The 18,377-nt window shown below is 33.6% G+C and overlaps 3 protein-coding genes across 3 annotated transcripts; 1 reads left to right on the forward strand and 2 right to left on the reverse strand.

Annotated features, from left to right (window-relative positions):
• Positions 1 to 1,188: 1,188 nt before the first annotated feature.
• On the reverse strand, positions 1,189 to 4,297 carry LOC108341288 (alcohol acyltransferase 9; the record flags this gene model as incomplete). The annotated part of the gene is made up of 2 exons (XM_017578986.2): positions 1,189 to 2,556; positions 3,632 to 4,297. Coding segments are annotated over 2 exons (1,563 nt in total), but the record flags the coding sequence as incomplete, so codon positions are not given.
• Positions 4,298 to 8,348: 4,051 nt separating this feature from the next.
• On the reverse strand, positions 8,349 to 13,762 carry LOC108342929 (AP-4 complex subunit mu). Its single transcript, XM_017580837.2, has 14 exons — positions 13,586 to 13,762; positions 13,310 to 13,404; positions 12,646 to 12,849; positions 11,977 to 12,093; positions 11,747 to 11,875; positions 11,510 to 11,621; positions 11,074 to 11,168; positions 10,876 to 10,980; positions 10,696 to 10,790; positions 9,548 to 9,635; positions 9,339 to 9,399; positions 9,174 to 9,247; positions 8,749 to 8,876; positions 8,349 to 8,640 (listed from the first exon to the last, which is right to left on the reverse strand). Exons 1-13 carry the CDS (start codon positions 13,641 to 13,643, stop codon positions 8,778 to 8,780), a joined length of 1,332 nt encoding a protein of 443 aa, XP_017436326.1. The 5' UTR covers positions 13,644 to 13,762; the 3' UTR covers positions 8,349 to 8,640; positions 8,749 to 8,777.
• A 611-nt stretch (positions 13,763 to 14,373) lies between these two features.
• Positions 14,374 to 17,067, forward strand: LOC108342930 (mitogen-activated protein kinase homolog 1). Its single transcript, XM_017580838.2, has 3 exons — positions 14,374 to 14,760; positions 15,163 to 15,588; positions 16,009 to 17,067. Exons 2-3 carry the CDS (start codon positions 15,166 to 15,168, stop codon positions 16,699 to 16,701), a joined length of 1,116 nt encoding a protein of 371 aa, XP_017436327.1. The 5' UTR covers positions 14,374 to 14,760; positions 15,163 to 15,165; the 3' UTR covers positions 16,702 to 17,067.
• The last annotated feature ends 1,310 nt before the right edge of the window (positions 17,068 to 18,377 follow it).

Below are 18,377 nucleotides of genomic sequence, written 5' to 3' on the forward strand. Positions count from 1 at the left end.
TAGCGTGACAGAGAAAATGTTAGAGTGAGAGATGAAAGAGAAAAGGTTGAGAGGAATGAGGGAGGTGAATAAGAGTTTGGGGGTTTCTTGTTTTTTTAGCTTTGAGAATGAAATTATTCAAATATCATTAACCTTAAAACTTAGAATCCATGATATATATAAGGGTAATTTTTGTCTAATAAAACCCGGTACGCATTCCTAAAATGTACCAATTGAAAAAAAAAAAGCATACGCATTAGCAAACCCATATATATATATATAATGGAGTAATTGTTATTAATAGACAGTTAACATGTATATTAACGAGTATTAATGGTTAACTAATAGATTTTATTGCTATAAACTCTATAAATATACCATTAATGTTGAGGTAAAGACATTTTTTTCCTTAATTTAATTAAGACTTTATTAAGAAATATATCTTCCTTGAGCATCCGGTGTCTTCTGTATATCAATCGCCGATCGTTAAATTAAATTTTTCGAAAAAACTTGAACGATCGTAATACGAAACAGACTAAGATAGGACGACTGACCCTCAATCTCATACAACTGAAACAATATATATATATATATATATATATATATATATATATATATATATATATATATATATATCCGTCACAAACTTCACTAAAAAATTATTAAAATGTATATTAAAGTAATTGATACATACAAATATGAATGTACTAATTTATATACACAGGACACAAACATCCATTACTACAAAAACAAAAATAAATATTGTTGTTATAACAAAACCTGTTTTGGACTCGCCTCTTCTTCTATGTGACACGATCATTCTGGAGCTATGTCCACGTTTTCCAGAGCCGCACACGAAGTGGAAGTCACTTCCACCAGTAAAGAGATAAGTTGCTTGTCAGATTTGAATATTAAAAAAAAAGTTGCAGAATTTTTTTCTTAGGATAAGGGAGTTATTACCATGTGAAATGACTCATTCCTTTCTATATAAATTGATGATCATGCTCACTTCCTCTTCTCTTACCTTTCTCTCTACTCCTTTTCTCTCTTTATCATTTTATCTTATTTCTATCATATCTTGAAATTTTGAATTAGTTATTATCAGAGTTCCTTACCAATTTTAAAATTCTCAAAAAATTCAAATTTTTTTTATTATATCTAAAAAACTTACATGATACACCACAAATAAATATTTAAAAACAATGAACATACACACAAGAAAATCTTTTTATTTCGTTATCATTTACAACCTTTATCAAATAAAAGTTGAATTAATTTTTAGTTTTGAAATTTGAAATAAAGTAAAATGTCCCCACTTTTTCATAGGATACATATTATTTAAATAATATATTTATTATGATGGTAACTTGATGTCACATATCTGATAGCAGAAAGAAAGTGTTGAGACATAGTATGTGGGACAGTAATACCGACGCGTCCATCACCAATCAGAGTCAGAAATCACGGACATTGTGGACCAACAATATTGTAGAAAATGAGGAGGATACGATGCACATCAACCTGTCTTTCACCATCACCAATCAACTTCTCCTCCAAGCCATCAGGTAAAACTAGGTTGTTATTAATTACTGCCACCAAAAACAAAAAACCAGAACAAAGATCGATATAACAACGTTGAACACACTGAAACTGGAGTACGCATGCACGGGGAACCAAGATTCAGAAGAATCCGTTTTCTTCGTTTTCTTCCCGACTTTGTCTCATCATGTGATACTGAAAACGTTCCACCATGGTCGCGGGGACAGACAGCAGCACTCTGACGGCATTAGCGTCACCGGCGACGGGTAAGAACAAGCAGTAAATATCACTGGTCAAAGGACCCATATGCAAAGGTTTCCCTTCCCCAAAATCCACCTCTTCCAACCCCAGTCTAGACCACTGCGAAATAACTAAACTCGTCGAAAGATCCGTTTTTACAGTTTTGTCCTCTAACAGGTCAACCATTGACCTTACGTACTCCTCCTCTTTCAACCTTGCCTTAGCTTCCTGCACAAGTTTCACTCCGTGGCGCAGGTTACCGTCCACTAAGTCCTCCACGCTGCTCTCAGCGCACGCTAGCAAGAATCCGTTCCCGTAATACCCCTGCGGAAGGTCAACTGTTCTTCTAACGTTGACCGAGAAAAGGAGCTTCACAGTGAGTTTGGACGGTAGGGATTGGCCCAGCGAGCGAATCCAAGAGCGCCAGGTGTGGGCCGCAACGGTTTCGAAGGAGGTGCACTTGAGGGAGGGGACGCACTCTTTCTTGAGGCGAAGGACGTGGGAGGGGGTGAGGGTGAAGGATGTGGCTACCAAGGGCTGTGACTGTATGAACTTTATAAGGTCCACTTGAGGGGTTGGGTTTGGTGCGGTGTAGCCCGCGTGACGGAACTTTACCTGCGCAGGGTGTCTGGGTTTCAGCACGTGGCGCCAGTGGAAGGGCATGATCGTCAATTCCGCTTCTGGCTTTTTCGTGAGCTGTGCCCAAGCGTGTAGAAACTGAGACGTGCCTATGCCGTCGCATACGCAGTGGTTGATCGCCGTGCACAGGATCATTCCCCCGCAACCCAGCCTCGTTACCTGCAAATTACATTCAACTTCAATTTATTTTTTTATATTTATATTTTTCCGTCCATACAATCCATTTGATAGAGAAACATAACAGTTTCTGTGATGGATTAATGGAAAGAAACGGAGAAAAATGTTAAAAGTACGATGTAAAAACTATTTAATAAACCAGGGCCAGGAATATTTTTTATAAAAAAAAACCTCATTTTTAATTATTGAATTTAAAATATTACTTATTTTATTTTTAAGATGTTTTTCTCATCAAACATGAATACCATTATTAAGAAATGGTTGTAAAGAAAATAACATAACTTACGGGAAAAACTCTGTTTTGTGTGGAAGAGAAACACTCTAGAGTTATGAAAAAAAGAAAACTTTACAGTTGTGGTAAAAGTTATTTATCAAACATTCTTCAGAGGTTGCCATTTAGAGTTGTAATCTTATATTACAAATGTCATCATTGAAGACATTTTTCTTTTCATGAATTATCAGCAGTGACCAACCAACCAAGTTCATCAACGAATCAAGAACACAAAACCACTTAAAACCGATACCAACAAAATACGAACTTGCATATATATCTGGCTGGTTCCCCGGGGGGTTTATATTTTGTAAAGAAAATGTGAATATCTTTTGTTCATGTGTTTACGAGAGAGGATGAAAGTTTTCTGAAAATGGATTTCATCCGTGTGAAAGAGACAAATCAGAAAAAGGAAGAAAAGTGGATGATAGCACATAGTGATGAAAGACGTTCATTTAACAGAAACAAAAGTGTAGAACCTTGCCACAATAATTCATATTATATATATATATATATATATATATATATATATATATATATATATATATATAGAGAGAGAGAGAGAGAGAGAGAGAGAGAGAGAGAGAAGAGATATTTCTAGCACACGTCTTGACGTCAAAGTTCTTTGAACCTAAACGTAAACAGTGGACAGTAAACGCACAAGGTTACATATTCTGTGTCACTATTAACATTTTAATGAACAGATGATTAGAAGGTTTAAGCAAAGCAGGAAATGAATTGATAAAGCGAATTAAGAAAATTGAAGGAAGAAAGAGTTAATCTGACCTGGACTACGAGAGGAGGAACATCGACGAAAGTGTGAGCTTCGACCTTATACAAGAACTTCTTCCAAGATTTGTTTGGAGTCTTGGAAGATTCGAGAAGTTGATGAAGAGTGGTGTGAGTGAAAGCCTCGGCAAAGAGAGCACCCTGTCCATTGCAATCGACCTCGAGCTTCTCATGATCGACGGTCCTCAAGCGACCGGCCAAGGGGTAATAATCCACCAGAACTCTGGCCAGAGAAGACTTCAACACATCCAAGTTCAAGGACTTGTTGAAGAGGTACAAGTATTTGATGGAAAACCTTAGGAAGTTTTGGTCGTCGAGATTGGACAAATAGAGAGAATGTTTTGGGGTAGGAGCGCTTGGAGGAATGCTCAATGCTTCACCACGATACATACAATCAGGGGCTTCCATAATGATTACTATTACGATGCATATGGGAAGAATTGAAGAGAGTGAAAGGAAAGAGAAAAGATAAAATAGAAGAAGATGATGATTGAATGAAAAAGTGAGTGGAAGCAGAGGGTGTATTATTTTGAATGTGTGTCCAAGGAAGAAAAACGGATCACGCTCAAATTTGTGGTTTGAATAATGGTTTTGGGTACGATCGATGAGATTACTTTTCAGGGTTTCACTTCTTGCGTACAATCTGTTTGTGGTAATTAATATTCACTTTGATTTCCTTTGAAATTAATTACAAAAGACAAAAAGGGGAAAATGCTAACTATAAGTCAATAGTTTCTGCCGATAAGAGGGAAGCACTGTTTCACTTTAATTAATCGTCAACCCACTAACCCAGTCCTTTATCAAAAGCTTGACCTAATCGATAAGAATGATGTTATTTTATGAGTATTTGAGTTTGATGAAACCAGAAAAAAAAAAGTCAGTAGCACGTGTCTGTAAGAGAAAATGGTGATGATTTTGGCCTGCTACTTGTTTAAAATATCAGATGTATATGGACTTCATTAGTCTACAATTTTTCTTTTCAAAAACGAATTATCAGACGCCACTATTCATAAATTTGTCAGGTTATAATTTATTTGTACGATAAATTGACAGGGTCCGTGGCTTAGTACTTTTCAATTTTTCTTACTTTTACCATAAAGGTCTAAGGAGAGCAACGATCCATTGAATTTATAAAAATGGACAACTAAAGTAAACAGTGAGTATATAAAATATAAAAACAAAATTAAATAAAAATTGATATTGGGAAAATTATTAATGAGAACTACAGCTACCTGTATCTGGACAGATATATTAATAGAGAACGTAAATCGTATTTAATGGCTGATATTCTCTAATTTAGTGGATAATCTCTGGAAACATAAATAAATCAAAATGGCTATCATTCGATCACGTGTAGATGCCATTATCCCCGTTAAAATTAGGTTACTCAGCCGCAAAAACTGAAACCTGTCACATCTCCAAATTAGGGAGCCTTTTTATTGGTCATATAACAAGCTCTCAAGATTAACATGTTTTAGTAATGGAAAATGTTTCTTGAACAACCATTTTTTACAACATTTAGATACGCGCACACGTGTCAAAATCTGAGTGGTCTAGTTGGAAAAATTAAATGAAAATGGACCACTCAGATTTTGACACGTGTACGCGTGTCTAAATGTTGTCAAAAATGGTTGTTCAAGTATCATTTTCCTTTAATAATTACAAATTACGATAAGATTTTGTAGCATCTTAGAATGTCTTTATTAAATAAAACTCTGTAATGCAAAAGATTTTAAGATATATTATTTTGAGAAAATAATTATATTTTATTTTAATATTTATGCTGAAATAATAAAATATTTTCTGGAAAATCTTTACAAGTGAAAAAAGTAGAGCAGGGAATATTTTTCTGATCGAAAGGATATTATTTCTGTAACTAAGCATAATATTAAGGTTTAAAATGTGATCTCGTAATTCGTACCGTAATTGCAATTTGGAGGAATAACATAATATATAAACGTATTATTTAATTGAAGACGTTGCGGCTAGGTTCTATTAAGGAAGTCAAAGTGAGGTGTAACGCACTCATTAATGTCTTAATATATTGTTGCGAAAAGACGTGATATTTTTATATCTCCATTTTATTATTCTATGAATATAACTTTATGGCTAAAATTCTATTTTTATTATAAAAAATTTAATTTAATTTTTTATTTTTATTTGATTCAATTTAGTTTTTTACTTTTTAAAATGATTGAATTATATTTTTCTTGTTAAATTAGGTTTTATTAGTTTTTAGTCAAAAATTAAATCATTATTACATATGTAGTCAAAAAAAGAATTATTTATATAAATGCATAAGTCATACCGTCTTTACAAAAATTTCAAATGAAGAAGTTACTTAAAAGGTACATGACTTCTGCACTACTATAATAAAAAAGATGAAATTGTGCATCTTTCACACGTTTTCATATATTGGTAATCGATTACGAGCACCTGTAATCGATTACACAATGTTAAAGTCGTGTAGGGAGACCACAACTTCACTCATAAACGATTATACTACTATTGTAATTTATTACCAGTGTTGAAATTCGAATAAAATGACTTGGTCATCAATTATTGTCCAAAGAAAAAAATGGTTTAAACTAAATTAAGATATGAATTGCATTCAGTACATTAATGGGAATTCGAATTACAAGGAATTTGTGCATAAGAAAAATGATGTAAATTTATGATGTAAAGGTGTGAAAGGAAACAAATGATTCAATTTATGATGTAAATGATTTAAATTCACTATAAAGAAAACAATTGATCAAATTTATGATGAGTATAAAGAAACATGATTGTAAATTATTTAAATTCAGTATAAATTATTTAATTGAATGTAAATTATTTAATTGAGTATAAAGGAAACAATTGATTCAATTTATGATGAGTATAAAGAAAACATGAGTATTTAATTCAATATAAAGAAAACAATTAATTCAATTTATGATGAGAATGAAACATGACAACTTTTTCATGACAAATCCCTTTGGTAATTCAAATTTCTTCGAATGTAATAAATGCAATTTATATTTTAACTTAGTTTTAATCTCTTTTTCTCTCTGGTAATCGATTACAACAATATTGTAATCGATTATCAAACCCTTTTATTCGAATTTCAACACTAATAATCGATTATAATAGTAGTGTAATCGATTCCCAGTAAAATCGTGACCCCCTACATGATTTTAACACTATGTAACTTATTACAAGTGCTCGTAATCGATTACGAGTATCCAAAACACATAGAAGGTATGCGAATTCACCTTTTTTGTTATGAGAAGTCAAGCATCCTTACATGACTTCTTCATTTGAAGTCGTACGAAGACTTCATGATTTGTCCATTTATGTAAATAAAATAAAATTTACCTACATCTGTAATAATGATTTAATTTTTTCCTAAAAACGTAAAAGAACCGTTAAATTAATATTAAACTAATATTAAATTTTCATTAAAATTTATATATCAAATTACTTTACCTAAATAACTAAATATTCAAATTAAATCTAACGTCAACCTATCAAAAAGAATTTAATTGAATTATCTTTTAAAAAATTAAAAGATTAAATTAAATCAAATAAAAATTAAAAGTCTAGAGTCTATGAATTCCATACAAAATATACGCACCCACCTTCTCACTTGCTTTGTTATAGTTCCAGAGATGCTTTTAAATTCTGATCAAGAAGAAATGAATCGAAAAAAAAACAGAGGTTCATGCTAATTATGGTATATAGAACTGGTAACATGAGTAGGAATCCTTTTGAAAAACAAAAAATTGCGTTGGATATGTGTATCATATAAAATGATTATTCAGAATGTAACATCACTGCCAACAATGATGCATTCATAGTATCAACTATATTGAATATCATGCTACTGCTCAAATGGCTACTGTTCTGCCGACGATTTCTTCTACCTAACAAGAAGACGTTTCTGCTTGATTTAAATCAATCACCTTGACATTTTAAGTATAGGTTATTAACTTCACCTGTTTGTCACGATTATGTGCCATTCCAGCTATAAATTAATTCAAAATAAACAGATTAACGGCAAACAGCTCTGCACAAACCAAACAATGTTGGCAGAACAACTGTTAGCAGTCCAATCCTTCGTAGCTTTTAGCTCAATCAAACATGTCCATGAGACACATTATTGGCGACAGAAAAACATGGAACACCATTTTATAAGATCTAGGTTGGCTCAACTCCTCTATGCCCAACCTAAATAATCATTCGTGGCTTACACAGTGACACCTTCGCACATTATTTTACCAATGTTTGAAGAATTGAGATGAAAAACCAAGATTATGACTTTGAAGGTGTAAAATATAATCCTAAACTCAGTAATAAGGCTGTAGGCTGTATACGTTTTCACTGTATCGATAGTTGTTGTGAAGTGTATTATTTTTTTATATTTAAATTAGTCCTCTCAAGTCATTATATTACTTTTCACCGATACAAGGTTAATAACATGAGCCCTGTCCAGCAGTAAGAGCTTGATTTGATCATACACTCCTATAAATCTAAGGCATTTGAAACTGAATCGTGTGATTTTCAATATGCTTTAGGAGAAAGGAACATCGACCCAACAAAAAGTATATTGCTATTGCACTTACTCTTTGTGTGTAGTACCTTAAATGCTGCCTACGACTTTCCGGTTTCATCTCACTTTTTTCCTTTTTGACTGTTTCTTAAAGCTCGGAATCGTATTCTCGTCAAAACCAGCTCAGGTTCAATGGCGCATATACATTCCAACCGATATCTCTAGTCCACCCCATGACTTAGGAGCCTCACCACATCATAACACTAATGAGATTACATAAAGTCTTTAAAAAGTTTGAGTTTTTACCGGTCTGTCCTCAACGTTACACAGTTTTACTATCACAGCCTTCCTAGTAATTTGTCTTGTACATTTTTATTTATCCAGTAATCAACTCAAGTTCCATCTGGTAATTCATTATCTCGTGTAAATCATCTTCGACTCGTACAGTCTTATGCAGCCATACCCCCAAATTTAACTGCAAATTGCAAATTAAACAACGACGTTAACTAACTCAAAATGATACTCCTAGTTTTCTGAAATAATTCAGCATACATGAACATCAATGAGTTGGAAAGCAAGTAACCTCGGACTTTGGATTTGCAGAGATTCCAATTACAACCGGGCAACGTATGAGTTTGCTTCTGTTACATATCTAACCCAGCGATAAGGATTATGCGCTTTTGATTTCTTCGCTATTTGCAAATACTTAACCTGCATCAGAAAATGGCATTTTGGATCTATTTAAGGGAGTTCATATAAACCGGATACAAAATCAAATTGCAATAATAGAGGAAAGTTGAATCTACTTCTAAAATCATTAGGAATGATAACACTATCCGATTTTGCACCCAGTAACACCAGCTTCGTAAATCAACAAAGACATAGTAAGATTAATTTATAGATTAGCAGTAAAATTAACGCACCACAAAATTCCAATACCATTTTCTAGCTTTGTTAAATAAATGTAATAGAAGAAACATAACTTCAAGAAAATCCCTAGCAGTTTACCTGAAGCCTTGAAGCATTGTACATTGGTATGGTGAAAGTCATGCTAACAGGTCCTGCTTCTTTCATGATATTTCCTGTGCTCAGTATAAAACAATTTAATTCATTACAGAGAACAACGCCTTTTGAAACAGTGAGCTAAAAAATAATTATTAGCAAGCAATGTACCATGTAATTCCTGCGAAAACGTCAGCTTTGCACGCAAAGTATGTTCAGATCCACCAACAACCTGCAAAAAGATGGACCAAACATTATTGTCATCCACCAATGACTGGTATTACCCTCGAATATATCAACTGAAGAAACCTTTACGTACATCCATAGATAAGTATTTAAAGATATACTGATTACAGTGGAAAACAAACAGTATATGTTACCTTTTTCAAGCCCCATTCCAGTCTTCTATTTGTTTCCTTAAAATCAGTGGTGTGTCCAACTGCTCCAGGTTCTAACTCAAAATTAACACTGAAAAATTGAAAATAGTTTTACCAAAAAGATGTAAGATTAAGTAATCGGGATAGTACTTAAACCATTTATTGAATGGAGCATTTCAGCATGTATGTGCAATAAATTACAACACAAACACATAGACAAACAAAAGGTAGCATATTCAGTAGATCAGATTCCAAGCATCCAATTGCATCAAGAAGAATAAATCAGCCTCCAGCATGTCTATGAATGGTTTCCGTACTTATCTCATTTCTTTTTATTATCCACCAGCCACTCACCCCTGAGTCTGTGACTACCAGAGGTGCAGTGCCCGAGTAACCATTTTTGTTTTCCTCTTTACATTTAGTACGATGAATGCTTTGAGTTCTGATTTAAGATTAGACACCCAATATTGGGCATTGAGCTCTGATCTTGAATGCTTATGTGGGAATACTAGCGCTGAAAAAGGGATAGTTTGGTGTTACAAGTGAGTGTTGTAAAATTGGCTGTTGTTAGTATTGATATTCTTTGCTATATTTGGTTTTCACACATATTTTCTATTTCAAAATCTCCTGCAGTTTAATGTCCATATATTCTACTGGTAGCAACAAAAAATTACAAGCAAGCAACCAGGCATGACAACAAAGGAAACCTGTCATCAGCCAGTGATTTTCTGGCTTTGTGGTGAATTACTGATGTCTATATCTTCTGGGCTTGATGCAGTGCAGATAGAAAAATGAAACAGATTCTTAGGCTTATTCAAAGGTTAAGGTTGCATCAATTCTGCTAACATAAATGTTATTTGCTAAATCTTTAGATTTTAAAAGCATGACAAATTTTTCTTTCTATTTGGGTTTTAGTTTTCTGGGTGGTTTGAAGGTTATCTCATTTGACAAACCCAATATATGGCCTCTAGTGATTTAAATTTAAATCTTGACAATCTATTAAACTATAACTATCAAACATCCCAACCTATTAAACTGCCCAATCAGCCTGTTAGTCAGCTAACTAATTCATTATGGAGAAGAGCACTAAATCATTACTGTCAACTATAAATAAATTTAAATGCACAATAATCGTGAAGAAATGTAAGTACCGAGCTGTCAATGATGGCAGGGGCATCTGTACAAGAACAGTGCTAGCATTGATACTTGAGTTGAACTCAGCTCGCACTTTAATAGTCACTTCAGCCTATAAAAATATGAAGACTATCTATCAGTACATGCTAAACAATGTGTAGACTAGGAAAGTTAGAGGGAAGGGAGATCTAAACCACCTTCAGGGGTCCTGTTTCTTCAATCAATGCAGTAATACGAAATGGTGGTTTAAAAGGTTGAGTCATACGATAATTCATGACTGGAAACTCACCATCTGGTGGTACCTACCAAACAATGAAATGGTAATTCGTCAGGGAACTCAAAAAAGCACGTTATTGAGTTATCTATATATGTAACTTAGTGTACTATGTACTTACCAATGACAAAGTTCTATCAACTTCAAAATTATCAAGGTGTACAGACTCATGGAAGTTACAATCATCTAAAATCACAGCACCTGAACCTCTATAATCTGTTAAAGATGATAGAACGGGATTCAGAAAGAATTGAAAGACATATCAATAGCAAATAGGATAGAAAAAATCAACTAGCCAACAAAAATCTCTTCAAGAAAATTATCCATCCATCAATGATTAGACCGACAAATATATAAACTCAACTAAAAGTATCTTACTACAAACACTAAATATATAATTATTTTCAACATAAAAATAATTTAAATATTAATACAGGGAATACAATCAAGAAATATGCCTGACATGTTACCAAGAAAATAACATGACAAAGAAACGTAACACACTTTTTCTCATTGTTTTAACGTTCAAGGGGAACAAAATATAATGATTGACCTACCACTTGTCCCTATACTCAGGTCCTCGTTGAGAGCAAGTCGAATCTCTGGGTTACCAGAAAGATAACTCTTCATTTGTATGGTTCCATCTATCTCACTAGTAAGTATAAATCCCTGCTTCCGACAACAAACTCATCAAAATGCCTCAATATTATAACAGTAAATGTATGGAAAAGGGAAGGAAGACATCACAACGGACAGCATGAAAAAAGCATAAAAAAGATGACCAGCATACTCACACTAGAATTGAATGTAACACTTATTTTCTCAATTACATCAACAAATATCTCATCCCTCTTCCTACCACCAGGTTCATTAGCAACCACGGACTTTGTAATAGCCGTACCTGGCATTCGTTTGGTCCCTTGCTGCAAATATAGGAGTAACAAGTCAACAAAACCATGCATGAAATCCAGTAATAGGCCAGCAGCAAGAAAATGAATGGATTTCCAAATAGTTAGCTACATACCATAAAAATGGAAGCGGGACCAAGGGGAGGCATCCGTGCAGCATCAATCACTATTGGCTCATTGAAAATGTAAGACTTCAAAACCTCAGTGGATGTTGTTTGCACATAACCAAAATCCTGGCACAAATAAATTTCAGTATAAACAAATCAAACAGAAAATGCAGCAGTTAAAACCGTGCAAAAGTTATCAAGCTTTAAAATGGTTTGGAGAAGCCGTAGAAATGTTAACAAAGTAAACTATTAAGTTTCACTATTCTCAAAAAAATATAAAAATCCACACATCATGGTCAGAGTAAAACTACCAAGCATTTGTACAAATTAAATAGTTTTCCTGCCTCCCAAAATGTGACACTAAAAATAGATTAAAAGGTAATATTACAAAAGTGTGCTTTCATATATGATCAACCTGTCAACTTTAGCACATCGAGAGTTGAAAACTGGAAACTTGTTCATGGGAGACTTGGCATGTGAACAGTTGTAGACAACAGTCTATAAAAACTGATAGAAATAATCACTAAAGTGTAAATGAACAAAAGAAATCAAAGGTGCTAGGACCTACGTTTTACCAATGAAGTTTAGGCAAACATGCTTTCGTATCCAACACACATATACAGGTATTTTCCCCAAGAAAACCATAAGTTGAAGCAAGGATAGTAAGTAAATACTTACAATCACTTCATCTAGCAATTCATAAACGAGCACAAAGTTCTTTCGAAAGGAGTCTTCGTTAAGCACACCGAGATAATCTTTGATGACACGCGCAATTCTTTGCAAAAGTTCCAAAACAAGAGAAGGGGAGACATTGACCCTAGTTGTAGCAACAAATAGCAATCCAGCAACCTTCACGTGGAAGTAGTTCACACCATCTATATTCTGCGAAAAACAGTAAGGCACATAAATCAAAACGATCGGCTAAAAATCAAGGAAAAGTAAGAAAACTAGGACAAATTACTCTCACATTTAGGTCTTTATAGATGACCTTTGCATTGACCCCTTTAATTCTAAGCAAGGCAAGTGATTGATAATACGTTCTTTTAAACACACTCTCTTAACCTTTAGTTTTAAACAAAGACACTCATTTCCCATCTCCCTTATGTATTTACTAAAGTGACAACACCCATAAGGGATTATTAAAATCTAAAACGAGCAAAGTGGAAGTTTTCCTGATTTTTTTCCGTAATCAATAATCAATAAATGACACAAAGCACAACAACTACCATATCCTGCGGGAACATGCAGTCCCAGAAACATATGTTTGGAAATTTTTGGAATAAATTCTCGAGAAATGTGAAAAGAAAAAGATGATAAATGACATAATGAATGAAATACCTACAAAAACAGGCGGAGCGTCTCCCTCGAAATCCTCTTTCCAGAACTTGACTTTTCGGAAAAATGTCTCGGCGCTTCCTTTTTGAGCTTCACCACGATCTGCATTCATTTAATTAAACAAAAAATAAAGAGAGATGAAACCCTAGCGATAAGGTGCAGGGTTGGTGAAATTTTGTTGGCAATCACTCCCCGTCGGATAGAAAAATTGAATTTGAAATTCTTGTAATGAAAATGGATTATCATGGAAACCGAAGGGAGAATGAGAAAATAAAGCACTCACAGTCGCGGTAGACGATGTTGTCGCCTCTCTGGGAAAGCACGAAAAACTGCAATATCATCTTTGCCTTCTTCTTCTTCAGTTTTCTCTGTCTTCAACTCACTCAACTCATGTCCTCCTTCTTTACTTTGTCCACGCTTACGACAAACGACATTGCCGTTTTGCCACGCACGAGCCAGGCCCAGAAGGTGGCAGCATCATTTGACTCGTGTCGTTTTATTATTTTCACTTTTTTTTTCTATTAAATAAGTTTTTGTTATTATTATTATTATACATTTAACGTAACCTTGCAGTTGTGTTTATCAAAACATTATAATCTTTAACAAGGATATTTTACTTGAGTTTTGAAAATTTATATTTGTTTTATCCATTGTAAAGATAAAGATTTTAGTTTAATTTATTTATTTCAGTTTTTAGATAAAGATTGTATCTTTAATTTCAAAATTTTAATTGTAGATTTTCTTAGATTATAGAATATATGAGATTTATTATCTGTAACAACTTATATTAAGATCATATGAAAAACGTGTAGAAATTATCTTAAAAACACTTTGGAGGGGCTTTTTCAAATTAAAACTGTCACGCTAACGTTGTCTCCACGCTAAGCATTCGGTAATAACCAGGTAAATCTTTAATGATGATGTAGTGGACCAATCAAATAAGTAAATTTTAATTAATAACTTTATTTAGTAGCAATTAAATTATAAATAGGATTTTCAAAGCATAAAAATCAAGTGGCGGAATCCAACAAACTAAATACAATATAATTATGAATTTATTTTGTAAAAAAGAAATGGTGTAGCCAAAAAGGAGTATCACGCAAAAAGATGATGCAAGAAAGAAAGAAGGAAAAAATGAGAAGGTAGTGCTAGGTGCGAGTACTGGAGCGAAAGGCGGGTGTGTGACTCTCGTTAGGGAAAGAGAGAGAGAGAGAGAGAGAGAGAGAGAGAAAAAGAGATATGCAGTTCCATTCAGAAACTCCAAACATCTGAGGCGACAACCTTAGGAATCTCGATCGCTGATAAAACCTATGCAGCCCCCAACACAGTCTGCATTCCAACTTGTTTAAATTCTCTTTTTTTCCGATTCACCCTTCTCTCAATAAATTTTGGGCCTATGAGACCCGATTCTTCGCCACCGTCACTGTGGTAATAAAGGTTTTTTTTTTCAAATAAAAGGTAACCTTTTTCTCTTACGTTTTTTCTACATTTGTAAATAAACTTGTTTTTCTTTCTCTTTCTCTTTTTGTTAATTAATAATTACTCTTGAGTGTGTTTCTGTGTTTGAACCTGAAATTCTCCACATGACGTTCTATTTGGTACAGATCTCTGCATGTTCTCAACTTGAGATTAATTAAATGAAAATTTGATACGGATCTAGGTTCTTAGTTTGGTAGGTTAGTCATAAAGCTTTCAAGAGTCTCTTAATTAATTGTGTTTGGGGGGGAATTATTATAATGATACACCAACAACAACTTACCCCACTGTATGTTTATGATTCTGTACACTTACCAGTCAATAGTGAACACTGAAAGTTTCCGAATTATGATGATTGGTTGAAACCATCGGTTTGATTTGTAGAAAATGGCTACTCCTGTTGATCCTCCTAATGGAATCAAGAATGAAGGGAAGCATTATTTCTCCATGTGGCAAGCGCTGTTCGAGATTGATTCAAAATACGTGCCAATCAAGCCCATTGGTCGCGGTGCATACGGGATCGTCTGCTCTTCTGTGAATAAAGAGACCAATGAGAAGGTTGCCATAAAAAAAATACAAAATGCCTTTGAGAACCGGGTTGATGCTTTGAGAACTTTGCGCGAACTCAAGCTTCTTCGCCACCTTCACCATGAGAATGTAATTGCTTTGAAGGACATCATGATGCCTGTTCAGAGGAATAGTTTCAAGGATGTCTATCTGGTTTATGAACTCATGGACACGGATTTGCACCAGATTATTAAGTCTTCTCAAGCACTGTCTAATGATCACTGCCAGTATTTCCTCTTTCAGGTTTGAACCTTTGGCCCATTGTTGGTGTAATTCCATAATATTTTCTTGTTTTCTTTGTCAATTTTGATATCATAAAGCACACGGTTTTCAATGCCCTACTGCCAACTGTTTGTGAATGTTTAGTATTGTAGAGTTGACACGGAGCACAAAGCAGGTTGTTCTTATGTTTGTGACAATCTTTTACAGGGATTTTGGTACAAGGTTGTGCATAATTACAAAGTTGTGTGTTCTTGTAATTTTGAAACAGTTAGTTTTTCTTGATTGTGTCGCGTTTTACCCCTTTGCATGTTAAATTCCCCCTTGACCTGTAGTTCTTCCTGAATAACTGACATCAATCATGTTGTGGCACATTTATAGGGTTTTTTTTTTGTGTTGCTTAGCTGGTGCTTGAATGCACTGATTGAATGTTCTCATCTGCAGTTGCTACGAGGCTTGAAATATCTTCATTCCGCTAACATCCTCCATCGTGACTTGAAACCTGGGAATCTTCTGATCAACGCAAATTGTGACCTAAAAATATGTGATTTCGGGTTAGCAAGAATTAACTGCAGCAAGAACCAGTTCATGACCGAGTATGTTGTGACAAGGTGGTATAGGGCACCAGAGCTCCTACTCTGCTGCGACAACTACGGAACATCAATTGATGTTTGGTCGGTTGGATGCATCTTTGCTGAGCTTCTTGGTCGAAAACCGATTTTCCCTGGTTCAGAGTGTCTCAACCAGCTGAAATTGATCATCAATATCCTTGGTAGTCAAAGGGAGGAGGACATCGAGTTCATCGATAATCCAAAGGCAAAGAAGTATATCAAATCACTTCCTTCTTCTCCTGGAACCCCCTTTTCGCGACTTTATCCTAATGCACATCCTTTGGCAATTGATCTTCTGGCAAAGATGCTTGTTTTCGATCCAACAAAGAGGATCAGTGTCACTGAAGCGCTTCAACACCCTTACATGGCCCCTCTTTACGATCCTAACTGTGACCCCCCAGCTGTGATTCCAATTGATCTTGACATTGATGAGGATCTGGGGGAAGAGATGATAAGGGAGATGATGTGGAAAGAAATGCTTCATTACCATCCTGAAGCTGCTGTAGAGAGTGCAGGGCTGTGCTGATCATACTTCTTCCCTTCAATGGTTGTTATGTTTCCTTTTGTTGGTGCCAAGGTAGTTCTAATATCATAACTTGCATCGAATAATTAGGAGGGGCTTGTCGTGGGTTAGCTCATTATATGCCCTGTTTTCTATTTATTGAAAGTAGAGAGAAACAGCAAAAACATTATCATATTAAAGAAAGTGTTACTGCTGATCATACACTATATAGTCTTTAACCGCCATGTTGAGAGATTGATTTTGTACTCAACTCTGTACTGTAGTTGCCTCCTTTATTGTACATAAACATGTTCTAGTGTCATGCATAAACCATTTTGTATACTATGTCTAATGTTTATCAATAATATGTTTTACTGTTTGAAACTTGAACTACAATTTTTTTTCTGTAAACTGGTAATATAATTTTTTAATAATATGTGATAGATCTCAAATCGGTAGACAGGAATTTTGGCAAATCAGATTAGTTCAACCACAGTTATCAAAACATCTGATGAACTTGTAACCTTTTTTTCTAATTCCTTTTTATCTGTCAATGTTTTTCTACAGCGTTTGGCTATTAATTTAGCAACCTTAGCCAAAACTAATAATGCTTGATAATAGTATCAGGAATTGCATTTCCTAACGTTTGTGATGAGAATATGTTGTTTCTCGTTTATCTTTTATCTTTTAGTTATTATTTGTTATTTGTATTTTAGACTTACTTCATATTTTTTTCTATTGTAAATAAAGATTTTATGTAAATTACTTCATATTTTTTCTATTGTAAATAAAGATTTTATGTAAATTCAATATAAGAGATTAATTTTATGCATAATTTTTATTATATTAATATAATAAACATATATTTATTTTAATGATCTTAGAAATAGATTAGGAAATACATTACATACATATACAATTTTAACCTAAAAATAAATAATAAAATTAGTTTGAAAGATGATATATAAATATTTTATTATATATACTAATAGTTATTGATTATAACAAATGCAGGCATGCATAAAATTGATACGGCTCTTGGGTATTATCTTGTTAGGATTCTGTCTCTATTAACTTGGCCCAACATAAATGCAGTAATTTCTTCCTGTACCTCCATACATTTCTCTCTACATCCTCGTGCAATGAAAACTATGTTTTTACCTTTTTAGATTTGAGAGTTTGAATATGATTTTTCAAAATAAAAAATGACTTTTAAATTACACGATTCAGAAATTAAAAAAAAACTTATTGATTTTGTAATTCATAAACCATTAGGAAAAATGATTTTTAAATGCATTGCATTTGCTACAATAATTTAAGTAATTTATGTGAAGATAGATTAGGAAAAATAAATTGAAAGTGCATTATAAATTGAAAACTTATAGGTTGATATTATTGTTTTCCATAATTGAGGAACAATAAGAAACTGCATATGATTCTCGACGGTATGCATAAATGAAAGGCAGTCATTATAGCATAAATGGATTAGTTTTTATACCAATAAACGAAGAGAAAGTCAACTATAGATAATTTAAGACAGAGTAAATGTTTACATTGAATGAAAAACTTTAAAAATTATTCTATTTTATGATAACTCAATTAAACTCTTGGTAAATGTACATATCATTTAGAATAGAGTAATAATTTCCTAATTATAATATTTAATGTTAATTCCATTATAATTATTTTAGTAATTTGGT

The sequence above is a fragment of the Vigna angularis genome, chromosome 4 (genome assembly GCF_016808095.1).
Source record: "Vigna angularis cultivar LongXiaoDou No.4 chromosome 4, ASM1680809v1, whole genome shotgun sequence".
Classification (NCBI taxonomy): domain Eukaryota; kingdom Viridiplantae; phylum Streptophyta; class Magnoliopsida; order Fabales; family Fabaceae; genus Vigna; species Vigna angularis.

What these genes read in the sequence shown, in the direction of transcription:
- LOC108342929 (XM_017580837.2), bottom strand. Translation starts at nt 13,643, where the DNA reads ATGATATTGCAGTTTTTCGTGCTTTCCCAGAGAGGCGACAACATCGTC. An exon ending in GAGACGCTCCGCCTGTTTTT is followed by an intron (nt 12,850 to 13,309) that starts GTAGGTATTTCA and finishes TGTTTTTCGCAG; the next exon opens with AATATAGATGGTGTGAACTA. An exon ending in ACAATGCTTCAAGGCTTCAG is followed by an intron (nt 8,877 to 9,173) that starts GTAAACTGCTAG and finishes TTTCTGATGCAG; the next exon opens with GTTAAGTATTTGCAAATAGC.
- LOC108342930 (XM_017580838.2), top strand. Translation starts at nt 15,166, where the DNA reads ATGGCTACTCCTGTTGATCCTCCTAATGGAATCAAGAATGAAGGGAAG. An exon ending in GCCAGTATTTCCTCTTTCAG is followed by an intron (nt 15,589 to 16,008) that starts GTTTGAACCTTT and finishes TCTCATCTGCAG; the next exon opens with TTGCTACGAGGCTTGAAATA.